Source organism: Lissotriton helveticus, chromosome 3_2, assembly GCF_964261635.1.
Source record: "Lissotriton helveticus chromosome 3_2, aLisHel1.1, whole genome shotgun sequence".
Taxonomy (NCBI): domain Eukaryota; kingdom Metazoa; phylum Chordata; class Amphibia; order Caudata; family Salamandridae; genus Lissotriton; species Lissotriton helveticus.
In genome coordinates, this window is record NC_136062.1 from 244,474,418 (window position 1) to 244,497,198 (window position 22,781).

The following is a 22,781-nucleotide window of genomic DNA, read 5'->3' on the forward strand; positions in this document are numbered from 1 at the left end:
CTTTGCCAATCAAATGAAGTATTCGTTTGGTGTTATCGCTGCATTGGCGATTCGGAACAAAGCCCGACTGGTCAGGCTCCAGGATCCCGGGCAGACAGGGACCAAGATGCGCCGCTAGGACCCCCGTAAAGAGTTTCAAGTCCAGGTTAAGGAGGGAGATAGGTCGGAACACGGAGCAGTGCGTTGGTTTCTTACCCGGTTTAGGCAATAGCACTATCTCGGCTGCCAGCATATCTGGAGGGATGGAACTCGGGCCGTCGAAGGAGTTGAAAAGCCGGGTAAGAACAAGAGCCAGAAGCTGGCTGAAGATTTTGTAAAACCCGGCTGAAAAGCCGTCCGGCCCTGGGGATTTGAGAGGGCGAAGACGGGAGATGGCAGCGAGTACTTCATCCAAGCGGATAGGGGCGTCCAGGGCATCCGCGGTGTCCTGAGACAACTCCGTGACCTTTGCCGATGCTAGGTAGGTATGGACATCCTCTGACAACACAGAGTCAGTTTTGTATAGAGTAGCATAGAACGTCGTAAACTCATCCGCAATCTGGGTCTCCCCAGTGATATCCAGACCAGAGTCATCCGTGAGGCTGGTAATTTTGGAATGTTGGGTTTTCGCCTTCAGGGCGCTAGCAAGTAAGCGGCCCGTTTTGTTCCCCCCCAATGTAATAGGAGTGACGGAGGCGTAGAGCGGCAAATTCCGCCCGATCTGTATCTAGGCTGGCCAATTGGGCTCGGGTGGCCTTCAGTTGTCTCCAGACCCGCGGGGCGGCGGTGCGACTGTGGACCCTCTCCAGTTTAGAGACTTGAGCAGTGAGGTCATCCCTTTTCGCTTTACGGATCTTAGCCTCTGCCGCTGCAATTGCGATAAGCTCGCCACGAGCCACCGCTTTCAAGGCCCCCCATAGGGCGGACACCGAAGTTTCAGGAGTGTCATTAATAGCCAGATACTCAGTGAGGCACGTGTGAAGCTGTTTGGTGACCTCCGGTCGCTGTAAGAGGGTTTCCCTTAGTCGCCATGCTCCAGGGGGGCGGGAGGATTTGGGAACCCGGAGTGTCAGCTCCACCGCAGCGTGATCGGACAATGCCGTCGGGACAATGCTTACGTCTCTGAGAGCGGTAAGTAGGTCAGAAGAACCTAAATAATGGTCTAATCTTGCATATGTGCGGTGTACGTGGGAGTAAAATGTTAATTGCGACTTGTTGGGATGTGTAACCCTCTATAGATCCACTAGGTCTCTCTCGTGTAGCCAGTCTTTGCCGGCGGCTGTAATGGCGCCGGTGTCCCCATAACAATGACCCGACCTGTCCACATTTGTGTCCATCACTAGATTGAGGCCCCCCCCCCCCAATGAGCAATAGAGCGGTAGGGGATTGAAGTGATTCGGAAATGGCGCCCTTTAAAAAGGCTTTCTGTCCTCAATTCGGGGCGTATTGGGAGACAATCGTGAAGTGTTGACCCTCCAGTAAAAAGGTGTATGCTAACAACCTGCCTTTGATCTCCCCCATCCTATCACCCACGGTGCCGCGGAAACGTTTGGATACCAAAATAGCCACCCCCGCCTTTTTTGTGGGGAGAGAGGAGAAAAACTGCTGGGGAAAGGCGCGGGAGCGCATCCTATGCCAGTCTTTGGGCAGGAGATGGGTTTCCTGTAACAAACATATGTCGGCCCCTGAGTTCTCCAGGTACGAGATCACAGCCCTCCGTTTAATCGGGTTATTCAAGCCCTTCACATTAGGAGTTAATACCTTCAAATTGGACTCCATCATAGTAGAACAAACGATTCCCCGGGCTATGTAAATGCAAGCTAGATGTGGGAGCCGATGACGGCACGGCGAGCATTCTTGCTCCATAGAACCCCCTGACACACTGGGTCCCCCCCTCAATCCCACTCCCCGCCCCCCATCCCAACATCTCCCCCCCCCAAACCCACTCCTCCCGCTGCCCCCCCCAACATCCCAACTCTCAAATCAGCGTCCCCAAACCAAGACCCAATTTCTCAGACCTGAACGATCATCTCCCCCCACCCAACGCCCACTCCCCAACCCCCAAACCAGAAGAATGTATAGTCCCAGTCCTGTCAATCCACACAGGGCCGTGGTGAAGTTACTTACAAGGGTCATATCCGATGGCGGCCAACCCGGCCCCCCACCATTCACCCCCCCCCCAACCCAAGAGCAAGGTACGTGCTATGATCAATCTCCCCATTAAGTGCACTGATCATTCAGAGGGTGAAGTCTCTCTGGCTACTTCCGCCACCGCCGTCGTCCGCTCCTGCGTTATGATGGAGGCGTCGGGTTTCAAGCGGTGCGGCGGGGAACGTCTTCGGCCCATTGTTTGCCAACCTCCTCTGGCGGACCCCTGCGACGCTTTCACCGTTGGTGCATCGTCTTCCAAATCCAGTCCCAGAAGGGCGCAAGTGTCTTTGAGCGAGCGCAGTTGGTGCTGCGCTCCATTCCATTAAAATATCAGCCTAAACGGGTGGCCCCATGAGTATGGGATTTCTTGTCGTCGCAGGAAGTCCGTCGCTACTTTAAATTCTTTCCGTTTTTGTAGTGTAATGGCCGAAAGGTCCTGGTATAGGGCGACGGGGTGACCTTGAAATTGAAGAGGCTGTGCTCGTCGGGCTTCCCGAAGAATCCGCTCTTTTAGCGAGAAGTCAGGGAGAAATGCCAAGATGTCCGGCGGCGGGGCGGAAGCGCGTCTAGGGAGCCCAACTCTGTGTGCTCGATCGATGCGGATGATAAAGTCAGCAGGTTCCCCTAAGATATCACGGAAAAGGTCCCGTAGGTAGCTAGTGACATCTGTCCCTTCTGCTTTCTGAGGGACCCCCCGGACCCGTATGTTGTTGCGACGGGAGCGGTTTTCGAGGTCCTCCGCGTGGGCCTGAAGGTTCAGTTGCTGGTCCGTAAATCTCAGGAACTCCTGCTGGAGCTGTTCGATTTCGTCGCTTCTAGTCTGGTCAGCCTCTTCGATGGCGCCCACTCGTTCCCCAAGACCCTCCACGTCCCGCCGGAGTTCCCGGACCTCATCCGCCACCTCCTGCTTCAGGGACTTGAAGTCCTCCCTGAGGGAATTAAACAATGTCTCCAGAAAGGATCTCGTGATGGGCACTTGGTCGCCGCGTTCTTGCGGTCTCCGGGGAGGGTGGGTCCTTGCCAGTCCTATGTTAGGTTTTGGCCAGCATCTCCGGGAGTGTCTGGGTCCCTTTTTTCCCCCCTGAGGCCTGCCATGTCGCGTCTAGCCACCGGGACGGACCAGTCTGGCGGTCCCTAGGGGGCCGGGGGCAAGCGCGGGGGCCTGGTGAACCCAAGGGTGAAGGCGGGTTGCGCTGTAAGAGAATCAGCGCTTCCACTGTTCTGTCAGGGGTCCCCAATGGGGGACGAGGCGGTCAGCCGCCACGCAACTGGCAACTTGCGCGTTGTCCCTCACCGCTTTGTAAAAGCCAGTCTTTTGTGGATCGGTCGGAATCCAAGGTTCAGTGGTATGGCAGCAGACCTCGCGGCACCAGGGGACAACCAAACAACGGGTGATTTCCTCAGGGGGCCCTCGTGTCTCCTACCGCCGGCGTTCGAGACCTCCAGGAGGCAGCAGCCAGGCGGGGTCGCGTATCGGGGCAGGACTCCTCTCCCAAATAGCCGCGCCCGCCTTCAGGCGACCCCCGGCAACCACACAAATGTACAGCAAGAGGTAGACTGGGCCCAGACGTCCGACAGCTTTAATGGGAAGCTCGTTGTCCGGTCGCCGGTGCGGTGCGGCCCGTAGGCTCAGCCGGTCCCCACGCTGAGAGCTCGATTATGACCCCGAGCCTTCTCCGCAGCGTCCACCGCCACTCTCCTCACCTTTGCCCACTGGATCGGTGCAGCCCGTCGGTCACTGGTGTGCCCAGGCCGCCCTCTGTTGCAGCTCTGGCCCTCCGGCTCCGTCCGCCACTCCGGCAGGTCGATCCCGGGCCTCGCAGGGGAGCAGCAGCACCGCCGTCTCCTCCCAGTCCGGCAGCCGTGCAATTCCAGAGCTGGGGATACCCGCCTCAGGACCAGCCCCACACAGGGTAGCGTAATGTGCTCAATGAGCAGCGGAAGCCGCCCCCGCACCGCAGGGATATTCCAGTGGGGCTGTTTTGGATGCCGCGGTTGCTCCGTCCAGTAGGCCCAAAGCCGGGGCCTCAATTTTCGCGACTCCCGGCCGGTCCCTCCTTCACCACCGGCCGGGTCGCGATGGCGGCGTGCAGTGCTGTGCGGGGTCCCGCAATCAAGACCGGAGGCAGCGGGCCGTCCCCATAGGCTCCGCGGGCAGTTAGCTGAACTGTCCGCCTACCGGAGGCGGGGGCAGGGAGTGCCCGAGTCGGTCACTGCTCCGGGGCGGCCGCCATTACAGGAATCGCGGCGGAGCCGCCTCGTCCCCTCAGAGCCTTGCCGGAGTTGTGTAGATGCAGTGACCGCTCTCCGGGGACCACAGCTGAGCTCTGCTCTCAGTATCTGGGATACTTGGTGCTCTGGGGAGATTAGGCGGCGCTGTTAGGGGCTTTTAGGAGGGATCAGGGCAGGGAGCCGCGGAGACCTGCGGCCGATCAGGTCGCAATCTTGGACACACCCCCATGTGAACGTCTTTTAAGGCATGCAGAGGGTGTGAAGTAGGTCGCGGATACGGCGTTGATCTGAGAGTTCATTGTGAGCGATAAGTCTAGTATGATGCAGAGGTTTCTTGCGTGATATGTCGGGTGAGGGGGAATTCTGACGCCAGGGGGCCACCAGGAGTCATCCAATGCAGAGGGGGTGGAGCCAAGGATGAGAACTTCGGTTTTCTCTGAGTTGAGTTTCAGGCAGCTGTTCGTCATCCAGGTGGCGACTGCTTTCATCCCTTCCTGGAAGTTGTATTTGGTGATGTTGGGTTTGTTGGTGAGGGAAAGGAAAAGCTGGGTGTCGTCTTTGTCGGAGACAATGTTGAGCCCGTGCTTCCTGACAATGGTAGCGAGGGGGGGCCATGTAGACGTCTGTTGGTTCTGAGAAGTAGTAAGGGAGTCTGACCCGTTGAGATCTGCTGGTGAGGAAAAAGCACATCCACTTGAGGGCCTTGCCGCGGATGCCAGCGGCGTGGAGTCTGTTGGTTTGGGTGCAGTGGGAGACTGTGTTGAAGGCATCCGAGAGGTCCAGGAGGATGAGGGCTGCTGTTTTGCCCTGATTGAGAGTGAGCAGATGTTGTCGGTGGCAGCGAGTAGAACGGTCTCGGTGCTGTGGAATTCAGATTGGGAGATGTCCAGGATGATGTTAGCTTCGATGGAGTTTGCTAGCTGGATGTTGACAGCCTTTTCGATTACCTTGGCTGCGAATGGAAGCAGGGAGAGGGGCTGAAGTTTTTGAGGTCCGTCTGGTTTGCGGAGGGTTTCTTCAAGAGGGGGTTGACTTTGGTGTGTTTCCAGTCATCGGGGAAGGTGGCGGTCTCAAAGGAGCAGTTGATCGACGTAGTTCGGGTGCGAAGGCCGAGGCGGCTCTGTGGAAGATGTGTGGGCAGGGGTCTGAGGGTGCTCCGAAGTGGATGGTTTTCAAGGTGTCTTCAGTCGGGAGTGGGGTCCATTTGGGCAGGGTCTGTTGGGTGGAGTTGCGTGGCAGGAGAGCTGGTGGGTGCAGAGGTCTTGGTTGTAGATCTTCTTAATCTTATGGCAGAAGAAGGTGCTGAGCCTGTTGCAGAGGTCTTGGGTGTATGGGACATTTGTTTAGATGCAGGGTTTGGCGAATTCCTTGACGATGGAGAACAGTTTTTTGGTATTGTGAGCATTGGTGAGGATTTGGTCTAGGAGTGATTTCTTCCTTGTGGATTTGATAAGATGGTGGTGTGCAGTGGTAGCTGCTTTGTAGGTGGCATGTGTTTCCGGGGTTTTGTTGTTCCTTCATGTTTTTTTGAGTCATCTGCAAGAGCATATAGATTCTTTGAGTGCAGAGGTGAAAAAGCTTGCTTTCTTGACATGTCTTTCTATGACTTTCTTGAGGGAGGGGGGCGCGAGTGTGTCAGCACACTTTGTGATCTAGCAGTGGAGTTGCATGCTGCGGTGTTTGCATCTGGCTTAGTCGGTGATGGGGTGCTGGTGAGGGCGGAGGTGAGCTGGTCTTCAGTGACTTTCTTCCAGCTTCTGCGGGGTAGGCGGTGGGCGTGCTTGTGTACAGTGTTTTTTTTTTTAAGACGTGGATGCAGTGGTGATCTGTTCAGAGGAGTTCCTTGGTGTGGCTGTAGGAGATGCTGTTTCTTTCAGTGAAGACTGGGTTGAGTGTGTTCCCCGCTGTGTGCATGGGGGTAGTGATTTGTTGCTTCAGTCCTATGTTGGTGAGATTCTCTAGGAGGGAGGTGGTGTTTAAGTCATCGTGGTTGCCCAGGTGCAAGTTTAGGTCTCTGAGTAGGATGTAGTCTGTGGAGGCGAGGGTGTGGGGTGCAATGAGGTCATTGATGGCACCGCCAAAGAGATTGCGGGGCCGGGCGGACAGTAGAAGAGGGTTCAGCAGAGTCGTTTTAGGGTCGGTCTGGATCTGGAAGTGGATGTGCTCCATGAGGGTCGTTGCATTGTTCGGGACGGTGGTTGTCATGCAGAGGATGCCTTTGTGAACAATGGCAATGCCTCCTGAGCAGATGGGGCGGTACTTGCGCAGGATCTTGTATCCGCCGGGTATGGCAGTGTCCATGTCCAGTGCAGAGTTGGTGTTGGTCCAAGTTTGGTGAGAAAGGCAGCGTCGAGCCAGAAGGTGTTCAGGAGGTTCAGGATTTCTTTGGCATGCTTGTGTAGGGAATATACTTTGAGGAGAATGCATGTGAGTGGTTTATGAGTGGTGACGTCCAGCAGGCTGGGGGATGCTGCTTGTGTACGGAGGTGGGCGAATGTGCGGCGGCAGTGAAGACAAATAGGGTAGACAGGGCCTTGGATGTTGTTCGGTGTCAAGAAACTGGCAGTTGTTTCTGCATCCGAGGTTGAGTGCGTGGAGGATGCTGGAGTCTTAGCGGAGGTGGGTCCCTGTCGCTGGTCACGGTTGAATCGTGGACTGGCACAGACTGGCTCGCCTTTGGTGCAACTTCGGTGCGCTAGTGGCGCACCACGCTAAAATTTGCCGATTACAAAATCGTGTGCAAATTTTATAAGAAGACACTTTGCTATGGTGAGCAAAGCAGAGAGGGGCCATGGAGGCAGCAGCGGCAGGAGAAAAAATACGACAAAAGTAGGAAAATGTTGTAAAAAGACAGAGAGAGAGAAAAGAGGCAAGAGAGAAAAAAGATAAAATAGAGGGCAAGGAAAAAAGAGGCAAGAGAGGTTGAGGCAGAACAGCAGAAAAAACTGTGTGCTCTTCCACTGGACCACCAGGTATGAGGCGCAGGCAGGAGCCAGCTGGTAGAGTAGGGCCTCCAAAACCCTGCAACAGAGAGCTCATGGCTCAACGCTCAGTGGTGGAGCTGAGTGGAGGGAGAGCAGTCACAGGTCAGTGGTCTTGCTCAGTGGTGAAGAAATTAATCCAGAAACACGTATTTAGAGTTACACAGCACAGACTGCACTAAAAAGGGTAAAAATGTAAAGATTACTACTGAAGTGTTATCATGCACTGCTTTCACTGTGTTGCATTGGCCCAAATTGAGTGCTGAGATGTGAGGCAGTGTGCTCCCACCCTCCTTCCGTCTAACTACACCATTTACAAACATATAACATCCCGCACGTACGCTAGTCACAGAGGTGTCTCATGGTTTCTAGCTATTCACATTTAGAACAAGTAACGCTATCAATGACTACCTTAAATGTCCTGGAAATGAACAGTGGTAACTAAAACTAATCCGCCAACCAAGGTTTGTCACAATGCAGGGATGTGGAATTTATTAAAATATCTCCTTGTCCATGGGGCTAGTTGCTTCATAAATCTACTTGTCCTGTAACAAAATCCTTTTGTCTCCTTGGTGCCATGTAGTGCGGCGACAAATTATGGCAGTAATCTCATTATATAAGAGCTCTGATATAGCCTCTCTGATTATGCCAGGGCTCGTACCATAGTAGTGTTTAAATTCTTGCAATCCCTTTGTGGTGCCATATTTCTGCAGATCTACATACTGGGGCTGAAGGTAGTGGTACGCAATAGTTCCAGGGTTAGAATGCCCCTTTGAGTCTGTGCAAACCTACTAACTTGTATGTTTTTTCAACAACTCTTCTCTAATCTTTTCCCATACTGAGACATGTTAGAAATTTACTACTGACGATGACAGACGTAAACCTTCTTCCAGAGTTGGGGAAAAAGGTTGGAGGGAAAGTAAACTCGCAAACACTCAGATTTTCACCTGCGCAAATCAACACATGCTAATTTGCTCATGCTAAAATGCAGGTCACAAATAGTTTCTAGGAGTACTATTTCTTGTCCTACTTCTGTAAATTCTTGGGAATTCACGAAAGCCAAATAGCTGCAATTAATGCAAGTCTCTCTCTCTCTCTCTCTCTCTCTCTCTCTCTCTCTCTCTCTCTCTCTCTCTCTCTCTCTCTCTCTCTCTCTCTCTCTCTCTCTCTCTCTCTCTCTCTCTCTCTCTCTCTCTCTCTCTCTCTCTCTCTCTCTCTCTCTCTCTCTCTCTCTCTCTCTCTCTCTCTCTCTCTCCCCCCCTCCCTCCCTCCCCTAAAAAGCTGACCACCAATTTCAGACCTACTGGCTTTACCAATGCTTGTATATTGTTGTTTCCCATAATCTTATTAAAACTGGATACACTGATTTTCCATTATGAATATTTTTGGAAATACTATCATGTATCAACGCATGTTACTAAATATTGCTGCAAAGAAATAGTACCTGAAATTTTACAGTAGTTAACCGAAATGTTTTTTTTATCAACCTTAGTTTGAAGTTTTTCCAAATATTTGCAACAAATCGGAGAGCATTATACATAGGCTCATATTGCTAAACTTTGAAAACGCGTGTACACATTTTTATATTGGAACCACTGTCGGTAGTGCAGTCAGAGCTTACCCTAACAATAAAGGCTTTCAATTAATGAACCATAAATACAAGTTTGAATAGCATTAACATATGGACAAAAATATTACCTTAACTGAAGACCGTGCCTTTTCCTAATCCATAATGTGGTTCTGCAAACTAGCAGCCAAAGAGTTTGTGCTGCAGGGGGTTGGGCCTACTCGTCCCAAGGACAAATGAAAACTTATTGCCCTTGACCCCAAAAAATATGTCCTGGCCGTCCGGCTACAGGAATTCCACATCCATGCACAATGGCAGTTATTCAGACCAGAAATCACCAGAGCAGAAATCACCGGAGTTCACATAAACTACAAGGCCTCTATTCCAATACCCAGTGGGACATCCATTTCTGTATCCAGCAACACATTGGACTCCCAGTTAATCCCTTAGGTTGCTTGAACCTTTGCCCTAGCTAACAAACTAGAAAACGCTTCACAGTTCTCTGCTATCTCAAGCACTGACTCAGTCGCAACAGACCGGAAAAAAAACATGGCACACTTATAGTAGTATTCAGTCCTGGGCAAAGCAAACTGTTTTCTCTTGCTGTGACTCGAATTGAAGCCTGGCTCGAGGGCTTTGGATCGGGCACAATATTGATAGTGTCCAAAAAGGGGCTGCTCAGTTGTTACAGTGCTTGACTGGATCCCATTGCTTTCTAGACCTTGTGTGATGCTACTTTGGCACACTGTGGATTGAAAATGCCACAACCCTCTTGAGGACATCCTTTCCAGCTAGATAGATGGCAAAGCCTTGACATTCGCCATCTTGCTGGAGATAACCTACACATCTTCCACCGTCTATGCTGATAAATCTTTATCCATCTACTCTCCTTAGTGACCGAAGCTCTCTTCCCATGGTTCACAGCTTTCCTCCAATGCTCCCCCACCCCAACACTGTTTTCTGTTGTGATCAGAAGACAATCAGTCTCTGCAGAATTCGGACTGTCCCCATGAATACAACCAGTGTCGGATGGAACGAATGCAGCAGAGGATAGCTGGAAAGTATGCTCTCTGCTCCTTAAGGAATGATGATGTACAAATGTATTATTGGAGTCCGAGGTGAGCATAAACTAAACATTGAGGCCTCCAATAGTTGCTGCTGCTTTAGGTTGGAATGCAGACGTGGTACTGTCCCTTTCGTCATCTTGGCTTTAAAGCTCCTAGATGAAGCTTTGTTCACTCCCACGAACACCTACAGGGCAACATCTCCAAAGGTGCCTGGTGCTTCGGATGTCTGTTCTTGATCTTCTTGCCTGGTCCCTTTTCTGTTTATTACCAGAAGCAGACTGCAGATTCTGACGATGCTGATGGGTCCTCATAGGGTATTTTATCAGGGCTAGGGGGGGGGGGGGGCACCTCCGTCTAGCGGAGTGACCAGCACCACCAAAGCAGAGGAGAGTCTAGACTGGCAATTACCTCCACTGATTATCTGCTGTGACTTGGCGATGTCACACTGTCACATACATTTACAAATAGGAGCAAACATCCAAATTCATATTCTAAATACTACCTTTCACTCCTGTGATCTATTCATTGCTTTCATCAGATGACTCGCTGTATGTCAAGGGATTATTTAAAGCATTGGCTGTGGTATGTAAGTGGGGAAGCTTTGGAATGAGTGTGTTGTGATTTGTGTAGATGGAAGTTTCATTTGTGGATTGTTATGTTGGATGGTATTGCTTAGTGCAATGTAAAGTCTAAACTTAATTGGTCTTCACCAGCGCAGGGTCTGGTACTCCCATAATTCTTTACTTTTTGTGTAAAGGCTGGATTGTCGACCAAGGCTGAAATATGAACCCAGAAAATAATTTTTGTACCACTTGAGACAAAACCCATTTTTTTTTTTTTTTACATGTTCAAGCCAGTGGTCATTTGTGTCCTGTAGTTTTAAAGCTTTATCTGTACAGTTAGTAATCTTTGACTAGGTCCCAGTTTAATCTCCCTGGTGAAAATAGATGGATGCCCTCGGCAAACATCTGAACCTGCGCGTGGGCTATGTTTAGTTACCAAAGCTAATTACCTATGCATGCCGCCTGAGCGACTGATCCCAGAAAACGGACCCATTTGGAGTTTTTGCCTCTGTCTCTGGTTTTTGCTGCCTTCCCTCCCTTCAGGGTTCTCTTAGGATTCAGAGTTCAACGCACCAGAACTTTTCTTATTGCCAGGTTCCAAGATATCTTGATGCAACAATAATATAGGTTTTCTTGTTTTGCGCCCAAGTTTGATGTTGGTTCAACAGCCTTTTTCAAATGAAAGTCTGCTGTCTCTGCCCAGAACGTTGCATAAGAATAAAGGTGGTAGGAGTGTGGTTTATAGGTTCAAGTGAGGGGGGGACTGTGAGAAGTTGGCCTGATATGCAGTGCTCACTATTCTAGTGATCACTATGTATCAGTCCAAACAACCCTTATTGATGATTGGTTGTAAGTCAACCTTATAGACCAGCTATCCTAGTAGCATGGATACGAGCAGTCTAAGGCTAAGACTCTAGAGGGCGTGTTAAGCCAGCTGTTTTACCATCACATTACCCCTTGAACACCCAGTGAAAGGACACCACACAAGTTGTTATGAAAATAAATGTATATTTATTTCTAACAAGTCTACCCTGAACTCTTTGAGTCAGGGAGCTAAGCACAATACAAAACTCTTAAGAAAATACTTCAAGTCGCACAATTTACACAAATGCCCGAGGGGCACGAAAAACCATATATTACAAAAGTGGAATGCGAATTACTAGCAGGTAAGTAACTATTCTCATAGACTTTAGAAACGCTAGTCCTACAATGCTAAACACTTAGATTAGTTGCAGGAGGCCTGTGGACGTCGTGTGCAGAGTGGGGACTCTCACGCGTAAGGCGGGAAAAAGTCTATGGAGGCTAGTAAAGACAAAGTTACTGTTCTCGGGCGAACCCGACTAGGTGGATCGAAAACGGGAGTGGATCCGAACACTTAGGGTGTTGGACTATGCTGGAGCACCGGAGTACTCAGGTTACCTAGCCCAGGGGCTGCGACTGCCTAGGGTTGAAGTTGCGTCGGAAACCCTCGTTGAAGATCCAGGAGCCTGAAGAAAGAAGTTGCTGGCAGGCGGCCAGTGAAGGAGTTCGTGGTGATCCAAGCCTGGATCAGGGAAGAAGAAACCTGTAAGCAGAGGGGACCAAGTTCTGAATCACTAGCCAGTGATTTGAGTGGGCACCAGGATGGCACCGGACGAAGTCACCTCAGCCAGGTGAGTGGGCGCTGCTGGGCTCTGCAGTCTCTCGGACCAGGAGGCGTTGTCGGCGACCAGGATGGAGGTGCGAGCTGTCCCACGAAGGTACTTGCTGTCGACGTCGCTGGACCCAGGATTGGGCAACAAGTCTTGGCAAATGCAAGGCCCACGCGGTGGACCTAAAATGGCGTCTTGAGTGGACCAGGAGGGTCCAAGATGCTCCTCTTTTGGAGGGGAACAAGGGCTTGTCTGGAGCAACCAGACCAGCAGTAGTTGTCGTCGTGGAGTGTCGTGAGAGGGCCACTAGCCAACGGGCAAGCGACCTGGACAACGCGGTGAGCAGCAAAAAGCAGAAGGGCCCCACGCAGATCTCGTGGATGCAGGGGGGCTGAACTTCGGTGCTGGAGCTGCTCAGGGTCGGGGCTTCTCTTACCCCAAAGCACTCGGTCGAGGGTCACTCGGGAGTCGTGCTGGACAAGCGTCGTGCAGTTCTGAAGATGGCCGGTCCCTCGAGGTCTCGTCACACCCACCGATCACAGCTGGGCTGATGATGTAGGTTGAGGTCAGAGGTGCCAGGGAAGCCGGTTCTCGTCGTGCTGGAGCAGTCTTGATCCGAAGGAGAGACTGGCAACAAACCGCGATGCTTGGTTGGTGCCTGCTGCTGCAGGGTGACTACTCCTTAGTCACAAGGGAGAATCTTGGGAAGAGTCTTGAGTTCCTTTCGTGGAAAGTAGTTTCAGGATTCAAAGATGATCTGATTTGGAAGGGGGCCAGGTCCTACCTTTATCCTGCAAAAAGGGGCTGGCACGCGACTAAGTCCTGCCCTATAAGTGGGACTAGGAGGGGGGTGGTTACACCCCTCTCCTTTGGCGGGCTTTCCCCAGGCCAGGGGCTGGAGTGCCCCTGGAACTGGTTTCAGCCGGCCTATGCACAGTGAGCACCGGGGTGCCACTTGCAGTCACCTTCCTCTAAAGCCCTGCCTACCTAGGATACACAAAATCCTGTCTGGGACGGTGCTGGCACCGCCCCTGGCAGGAAACCCTTTGTCCTTGCCTCCTGGGCTGGGAGGACTCCCAGCAGCAGGAGGGCAGACTTGTGTCTCGGTGGCAGCATCCATTTTGTGGAGCTAAGGCTCTGTCTGACTTTAACCGGGGTTACAGGCATGTCGTGTCCCTCTAGAAGGGTGGAATGCTAACCCAGTCGCCAGAATTGGCGAGGGGTTAGTATTCCAATTCGTATGACACCTTACTCGACATGTTTTGGTAAAGCGATACCAGAGTTGGCACATAACCGCGAGGATTATAATGCACTTAAGAGTATATGGTATGCGATATCATGGAAACGGCTAAGGGATGGATCCCGAAAGCCGCAGACAGGCTCAGCTCGTGCCAGAGCACTATTCCAAGCACTCTGCCTTCAGGATTGTCAAGGCCTGCCATAGGAGTGACTGATAGGAGATCTGTGTGTCCATTTAGGTTTAGATATAGGAATACTATATCTAAAGCAAAGGGTGATTACACCACCTTGCCCCAGCTGTCGTGCAGCCAGTTGTGTCAGATTTGGATGGCCAGCCAGGGGTGGCATAATACATGCTGCAGCCCCTGGTAGGCCCTGGGTACACCTATGCCCTGGGTACCTAAGGTACACTGTACAGGGACTGATAAGGTGACCCAGTATCCAATTAGATATGTACCTACGGTACATGGAATCCATTTTACAGAGAGAGCAGTAGGCCTGGGGTCCTGAATAGCAGGCCCCAGGTCAACTAAGTCAGAAAACCAGCAAAACACCAGGCAAAAAGTTGGGGGCAACCATAGTCAGGGATCTACCTTCCTACAGGGACCTTTTGTTAATGGCACAATATAGGCAGTTCATTGCATCTGCCTTATTACAGTTCATCTCTAAATAGGCATTACTGTTTGATCACAGCTGGGCAGCCTGGTCCTTTCCCTGCCTGCTGCCTCTCGTGATTTATATTTGGTCTCCAGGTCTCTTTGCTCTTACGTGAAATGATGTGTCCTCTCTGAAACTCAGTTGCCATTGTGCAATCCATAAAAAAGACATGATATAGTATGCCTTCTTGTTACGTACTTTGCCAAAAATACAAGGTTTTTGAAAATAAAATTACAGCGATCCCCCACAAGCACAACCTTTTTATTTCCACAAAAGCCTTTTCAGTGTAAGACCAGGGTCATATCTATTTGCTTGTTTGTTTAGTGTACACCATACTGAATCCATTGTATGCTCTTTGGTTAATTTAAAGTGAGAATGATGTACTCGTGCAATGTGTTTGTTGCTTATGTTCTGCAAACCAGATTTCAATTCAATCTTTATTTCGATCTGTTAGATCATCAAAGATATACAAATAAACACAGTCATTATGCTTTATACGAATCAATAAGAACATTAATTATAAAAGTTCGACTGGCAATGTATAAAAACAATTCATCAACCGGAATCTAAAAAACCATTAGTAAAATAAAATTGTTATGAGTCCGCCTCCGCCTTCAAGATGCGGGTGCGAATGAACCACATTGCTGTGAGATATTTTGCCAGTGCAAAGACAATTGGAGGTGACACATCAGTCTTTAAAATTCTATACACAGGGAAAAACTGTCTGAAACTCAGATTTTTTAGAAGGGGGACGAGCCAGTATTTTCTAATGCTTTGATAGGCTTTACAGAATAGAACCACATGTAAGTCATTTTCTTGGGAATGTGCACATGCCGGGCATTGCTCAGTGGTTGGTGGCGAAGACCAAGAGCTAGTGAAGGACCTCAAAGGTAATGTGCCATATCACCACTGGAGAAATAACTTCCTAGTTAGCACAGGGGTCATACCATCCAAAACACGTTCCAGGAAATAGAAGTCTTTGCTTTGAGTAAATAGGTGCGTCAAGGATCCCTCGCGCTTACTGTCCAAAGCAATAGTAAGCTTTAGTCATAATAAGCTTTTGACAGAACTTTGTGTGGTATCCTGGTAGATGCATTTGCTGGGTCAGTCCACAGTTCCGAGAGGCCCAAACTCTCACATGACCTTTTTATATAGATTAGCCATGCAATGTGGGTGGCTTTTGGTAGGGTTAAAAACTCCTCGAGCTCAATCCTATAGTTGATAAGTTCTTGGCTGCTCCATAATCTGCGCCAGAAAGTTAAAGGTTTGAGACCCAGTTCTTCTACAATTGGTCTGACTCCCAAATCTAGTCTCAGAGGGAGTAACGGCGTGCTTGATGGAAGAGCAACCAACTGTCTGATGAATTTATTTTCCGTTATCATGTTTTGTGCAGAAGTGTGGCTCCACAATTCCGCCCCATAGGTAACAGCCCCCCGTGCCTGGGATTTATAGATTTGGATGACCGGGCCAAGTGGACGATATGTTGATTTGTTCATCATCCTTGAGATACCACCCACTATCTGCACCAATTTCATATTTGCCTTATTCTGGTGTGTCCCCAATGTCATTTTCTCATTTAAGGTTACTCCTAGATATTCAAATGTGGAAACCCTCTCTAATCACAGTGAACCAAGCAAGGGATTAGGACGTGTCGAAGGGGTGGGATTTAGGGTCATATATTTTGTTTTAAGGGTATTGATCTCTAGGCCCCTCTCCGTGCAGAATATTAAAAAACCATCAAGTATCTGCTGAATTCCCATGGGGTTTTCGACAGCAGCAGGGTGTCGTCCGCAAACATAATGGCGGGCACCCTGCTGCCATTCATGTTCGCCCTAAGTGTGGCAGGGTATGCTCAGACGTGAGTCCCTTGCTCACTTGGCCACTGGATTCAAGATAGCCTGGCTGATGAGGATTATGAATCCGAAACCGGTCCCAGGATGCTTGTTTCCGGTCCATGGAAGATATGGCTTGGCAGTTCGGGCTGGACTTTTCCCATGAGGCAAAGGGTCAGTCTGATTTGCATATAGCCATGTCTGAAATGGGGTGGCTGAGTGGGCTAAAGAATGATGATGGATTAAACCCAGATCAGTTGACTGGGGGTGAGTGTTTGATTTGCTCAAACGCTCCGTCCTTCATCCCCTTTTGTATCGCGCCATTCAATTTGGGAGCATCGGTATCATCAATCCTATTCAGGTGGGCAATTACCCCGTTGACAAGGAGGCAGAACAGGGTCGGTGCGAGCACGCAGCCCTGTCTCACCCCTCTGCCAACGGGGAATCTATCCGTTAATTTACCATTTCTGCCACACCTGACACGGGCAAAATTATTCCAGTGCAATCTCATCAGAATAGCAAGAATTTCGACTGGAACCCCCATCTCAGCGAGCACGCTCCATAATCTGGATCTTGGCATCAAATCGAAGGCGGCTCGCAAGTCCACAAAAAACGTGTACAAGCTACCCCCCTCGATTAGTGCAGTCCTCCAATAGATGAGGTTTAGGCGGAAGATCTGATCGGTTGTGGACACCCCCCTTCTAAATCCCGCCTGGTATGGGCTCAAAGTAGCATTTTCCTCTAGCCAGATCTGAAGGCGGTCTAATATAAGCCTACCAAAAAAGCTTCTGGGACACGTCTATTAGGCTAATGGGCCTGTAGTTGGCTGGGAGCAGAGGCGAGCCCTTCTTAAATATAGGAACTACCTCTGCCCCCAACCAAGTGCTGGGGACCAAACCAGATTCCGCTTTTCACCCTGCCTAACAGTGGTCATCAAACCTGGTCCGATGGGCGAGTCCAGGCTCTCACCTAGAGTTCAAGGCCTCTCTGCTGAGAGATTGAGTGAACAGATGTGTAGTTAGTAGAACAAGAAGGGATTTATACAACTAACCTGTTCTGCATTACTTAGATTTGATCCGGAAGTGCATTAGAATCTCCAAACTCTGAGGGCGTGTGTGTACCTTACATTTGGCACTGAAAGTGCTTACTCCAACCTTTGAATAAATGTAGGACTTTTTTGGTGTTCAGACTAACAGAGGCAAGTCAGAGCATACTACACTTCCTTCTTATGGACCATTCACTCCAGTCAGATCCTCTCCTCCTGTTCTCCACTGTCATGCTCCGGATTGTACTGTGGAGCAGACTCTAGGAGAATGAAGCACTACACTGTCTCGACTCCTGCACCCTTTATCGCTTCCTCCAGTTTCATGCAGTGGGCAGAGCACCTCAGTTCATGACTCACTCACTGGTGACACTGACACCGTTCACAACAGACACAACTTCGCAAAGAGACCAAGAGATTAGAGAACAGCACGCAAATATCACAAAACCGGACTAGTGCAGAATTGCATTGTATAGTGCATGTTAATTGAATCTTTTCTGTGAAAGTGGGGGTTGTGGTTTCCAAGGACTTGATTGTGCTTGTACAGGCGTGACCATTTTTTTTCTTCTCTTCTATAGGTTGCCGGTGATAAGAAGGTGGGACGCATATTTGACCCTGTAGAGAAGAGGGGACCCTACCTCATGACCAAAGCGCCTTCCATTCATGTCAAGCTGCGTAAGTGATATCATGTGCAGCCCACAAATTCTTTTGAACTTTCCTCACTCCCCATTCTACTCATGCCCCATCCACTTTGCAACCTACCTGGATCTTCTCTGTTCTCCTCTTCATTCTGTATCTTTCCCACATTCCTCTTCTACATGCCACTCTCTTCACAATTCTGTGTTTGCTCTTCTGCCATTTAGCAGAATGAAAGTTAGTTGTAGCCCAGAATGTGACACACTGCCACCCACGTGTTGGTATCCGCCAGTATCTTACTGTGGTGGAGTGAGCGTAGCGGGCCGGAAAAGCAGGCGAGGAGGCCGTATGTAGTGGGCAATACTGGATTTTTATTATTGAGGAACAAAAGGAATGTCACAACGGGCAGATAAGGAGGCTCCAGGCGATGAACTCCGGTCCTGGTCGTCTGTTCTGCTCGGGGTCTTCAGGCACTCCAGGGACGGCTCCGATGACGGGGAGGATCCACGGAGGGCAGTAAGAGAGGGAAAAAACAAGGGACCGTTAGTCCTATCCAGAGCTCAACGCAGTATATACCGCTCACCGTCACCCGGATAGTGCGAGAGAGGGCGGAAAGAGGCAGTGAGGAAAGGAGGGTACCGGGAGGAGGGAAGAAAGGTTGGGGAATAGAGAGGGTGCCAAGGCGGGACGTGAGAGGGATGGTTGGGGCTGCTGTGAGGTGCTTTACACGTACTGTACAGTGCAGGGGATGTGAGACTATGGAGAAAAGGGGAGTATTTACACTTTACAGAGACTCCTACTGAGCAGTGAAAAGAAGGTTAAAGGCTCTCACGTGGTCCGCCGTAACTCTCCAGTGAGTTACGGCCGCTCTCCAGCCACCTCCGTAGGACTCCACCACTCTTCAGTCCACACGTCTTCGTCGCACGTCTGCTCTCCTTCTCCGTCTCCAGCCAGAGGGTCCTGCCACGAAACTCCGACGGCGTGATGTCCGCGATCCTCGGTTTTATCCTGTGCTGACGCTGCCTCTGGGGCGGTACTTCCGGGGTCAGCGAGATATGATTCCTCCAGACCTGGTGCTCGGGTTGGTCCCTGCGGGAGAGAGAAGGGCGGGGTTTCGTTGGTAGTGGCTGGTGTTCCGAGTCCTGTCCCGGCTATGGCGCTTTGGCTGCGGTGCGGGGTTGTAGTCCAGGTGGAAACGGATGAGGTACGTGCGGGGGAGGGTGGCCTCCAGTTCGGGGTCTTCGAGACGCCGTCTCACACTTACCCATAAGGACGTAGCTGTCTTTAGTGCAGTAGATGCACGGGGCTCATTGCGTCCCACATATAGGTGGCTTTTACCCACCCAGAAGGAAAGCGTCCTATTTCCTTGCTTGCTTTGGGGTCCATGCCATCCTTCCAGCGTCGCATATCCTGTCAATGTCAGATATTCTTCTAGAGCGCACATCTCACTGGGAGGTCCCATGGCGCTTGCAACAAAGAAACCGCACTATGGACAGCAACAAGAAACCTAAAAGCAAGCTTATTGAGTGAAGAGCCAGGTTTTCCGCTTTCTGCGAAAACATATATGGTCAACTGTGGACGGGTTGTGTAGTGGTAGTTTATTCAATAGCATGGGGGCAACATAGGAGAATGAACGGCCACCATTACAAGAGGTTTCGAAAGCGAGGCTAGACAAGGTATGATTTGGTCCCGGACCTTAGAGGTCTTCCCGGTATGTACCATTTAAGTTTTTTTACGAGGTAGTTTGGGCCAGTATCATACATTGTCTTGTGAGTGAGACTTAAGATTTTGAAATGACCTTTTTGTCATACCGGGAGCCAGTGGAGAGTTTTAAGGTTTGGGGCAGAGAGGGCTCTAGGAGGGAGATTAAGAATAAGTCTGGCCGCGGTGTTTTGAAGAATCTGAAGCTTGGAATGCAGGTCCTCATTAAGTGCTGTGAACAGGGTGTTCCCATAATCAAGTTGGCTAATGAACCAGGCCCTGCACCAAAGGTTTCCTAGCTTCCATGGGTAGCCATTTAAAGATTTTACGGAGATTGCGCATGATCCCATAGCAGACACCAAGAACCTGGTGAACGTGGGTTTTCATGGACAGTGCACTGTCAATGGTGATTCCCAGGTTACGTACTGCTGACTTAGGAGAGAGACATGTGCCTAATTCCAATGGCCACCAGTCTTGTGCCCAGAATTCCTCTGCTCTACCAAACAAGATTATCTCAGTCTTGCTACCATTTAGTTGTAACTTGTTTCCACTCATCCAGTTGTTTATTTGGATCATACAGCTCTTGAAACGAGATCGTGTGCCAACGTATTCAGGACCAAAGGTGACAAGCAATTGGGTATCGTCCTGCACTCTGCTGCCTTGTTATTACAGCACCTTTTTACCACCTTGCATGACCTGCTCTCTATTCAGAATATTACGGTCTACTTTCCTCCATAGGAACCAATTGAGAGTCTGAGAAGGTGGAGACTTCATATCCCTGCGCATATTAGCTTCTTCTGTTCAGTGACAACCCTGATTATCCTGAAACAAGTGGATGTGTTTTTGAATGTCATGGCAAAACTATGTTGCTCGTATTTGTTGTCATAAAGGGACCCCTATACGAATTGTGCATGGACTGAGCTAATTAGAAATCTAGACCATTCCATTGGCTGCAATTACCATGGAAATGTATAAAAGTATTAACTGAAGAAGAAATACTAATCGATTGAAGCAGTAATCTCAACAAGCCATCTCTGCTCCAAGAGGAGAAAGGCAAGGAACATTAGGTCACCAGTATAAGTGCACTTGTGGGAAAGTTTGGATTTTTAAGACTTTCTTACAAGCAGTGTTATTGGAGATGGATCTTAGTGTTCCATGCTTTTGCTGCCCTGAAGCAAAATGATCTTCTCCAGATCAAGCATGTTTGATGCAGAAAATCACCAGAAAATTAGATGACAAGGAATAGGAAGCTAGTGTAAGGTTGCTAGATGGAAATCTACGATGGATCGCACACCGCTAGCCTCTCCTCTGGATTGCCCCTAAGCACTCTGGTATGTGAAGTGTGTGTGGTTTGAAGAGTTGAAACAAAGTTCGTCAGTGGTTCACCAAAGTTGGTGCAAGTAAGTACTTGTTGTTCCCAAGATCTCTAGACCCGAGACATGGCCCGGGTTTCGGGATAGTTTCCCTCATCAGTAGAGAAAGTATTTGGGGTGGATGAGAAGGCCGCCAAGTAACCGTCACAGGCCTCGATGCCTCTCCGGCGCGCAGGTGCGTCTCCAAAAGCTCGTCAGCTTGGGGGCTCATGGGAGTCCTATAAAAGAAATCTACGATGGATCGCACACCGCAAGCCTCTCCTCCGGATCGCCCCTAAGCACTCTGGTATGTGAAGTGCGTGTGGTTTGAAGAGTTGAAACAAAGTTCGTCAGTGGTTCACCAAAGTTGGTGCAAGTAAGTACTTGTTGTTCCCAAGATCTCTAGACCCGAGACATGGCCCGGGTTTCGGGATAGTTTCCCTCATCAGTAGGTTGCTAGATGACCAGCAATGTGCACGTCTAAGGTACACTTAGGACAAGCAGCTGAATCTTGAATACTTAAAAGCGTTTCAGCATACAGTTCGGTAGGCCAAAATAGACTGTGTTACCACAATCCAATTTAGACGAGATAAGTGCCTTGCTTTCTTACTGGAAGTAGGAATATAAAGTAAAATTTTGCGCAAAGTTCTAAGTGGCAGAAACTTGATGCAGATAGCATTGTAATTTGAGGATAGCTTGGTATAAGAAATTATTTATTTTATAGTTTTATATAGCACGAACACCCTTTTGGGTGACAGTGCTTTTTCAGGTAATGTACAAACATGATATCGAACATGAAGGAAAATATTTACATTCACAATTTTTAAGAAGAGAGAAGAGCACAAGAAGGGCTACATTTCTCGCTTCCACTGTGGATGGGAGAAGGACTTAAGGCCAGACACTGAAATTCGTGGTCAGTCAAAAGTTGAATGAAAAGGAGAAATCTGAACTGCTTGTCCTCCATGTGTCCGAAACGATAAGGACCATACACAGATACCATCTTTCACACCCCGCTCCCACAGTTTCTGTAGGTGAATGGATAGGATGAGACCCTGTTGATAGAATCAGATGTGTTGAGCCACCTTCACATGATGTAGATCCCAGTCATTCCTCACGTCAACTAGAGCTGATTTGGTACCATGCCCCTGCCGAACACCAGCTCGATGAGAATCCAGAATATCTCTTCTTTCAAGAAAAGCAGATAGCTGACAGCTGTTCTATGACTGTGGCCACATAAGAAAAAGTGAAATAGGTCGATAGTTGACTAAGCCCATTGGGTCTACAAAGGTTTTGTCCAGAAAAAGTTAATGTAGTCGTCTTCCAAGAATGAGGGACAATCGTGCAAGACAATGACATATTACAGATATGTGTGAGATATTTAGCTAATGTGATATGCTATATGTGTTATAAACTTTGCAGCGAAATGATCTAAAAAGGAACTAGAAGTCATCATTTACAATTTAGAGGAGATCTCGCTAGATCCCTACATCTATACGTTTGCATTTGAAATTGCCACACCTGCAGGGAAAAAACTGACTGGTAAAGGATACTCAGATGGCCTTAATTTCAGTGGAAACATATTCAGATAAGCTATAGCAAATACCTTGAGTTGGGGAAATCTGAGAGGAAGTACAAGCTGGCACAGGTAATTCGGAGACCATGTTTAATATTTCCTTCATAAAATCAGGTGCTTATTGAATGTAATTGGAGTAATATTAAGCATGCGCTTTGCCTTTGGGGCAGATACAAGTATTGTATATCTTTGTATGCTCTAATCTGTCTATAATGTTTGAAGATTTACACCATTTGTGTTCGCCTTATTTTAGGTCCACTCTAAAGGCAGCTTTAGCTCTCTCAACATCCGTGTCTATTTAAAAAATATATATAAATATATAATAATTAAAAGTGCAATCATAAATAAATATGTGGCTTTGGATATGCCCTATTTATGTATTGACCTGTTCAATTGCCATACATATTTTGAATCTGGCCACCACAACTTGGTGTGGGGCAGTGGATCAGCCCATTTCAGCCGATGGTTCCCTTGAGAGGCAGCATTTCACTGATCACATGTGCATGCACCTAAAAAGATGTGCACTTAACGGTCGGCACTGGTGGGCTAATACTTTACTGATGCCTTTTTCTTTCTAT

At 49.2% G+C, this 22,781-nt stretch overlaps 1 protein-coding gene across 2 annotated transcripts in view; it reads left to right on the forward strand.

Moving 5' to 3' along the window:
* The window catches only part of FAM219B (family with sequence similarity 219 member B), a 145,337-nt gene that overhangs the window by 37,332 nt on the left and 85,224 nt on the right, over window positions 1-22,781 (forward strand). For both annotated transcript variants that reach the window (XM_078685120.1, XM_078685121.1), the window contains exon 2: window positions 17,520-17,616. In XM_078685120.1, coding sequence (XP_078541246.1) covers window positions 17,520-17,616 — 97 coding nt within the window. The remainder of the gene's footprint in view (window positions 1-17,519; window positions 17,617-22,781) is intronic.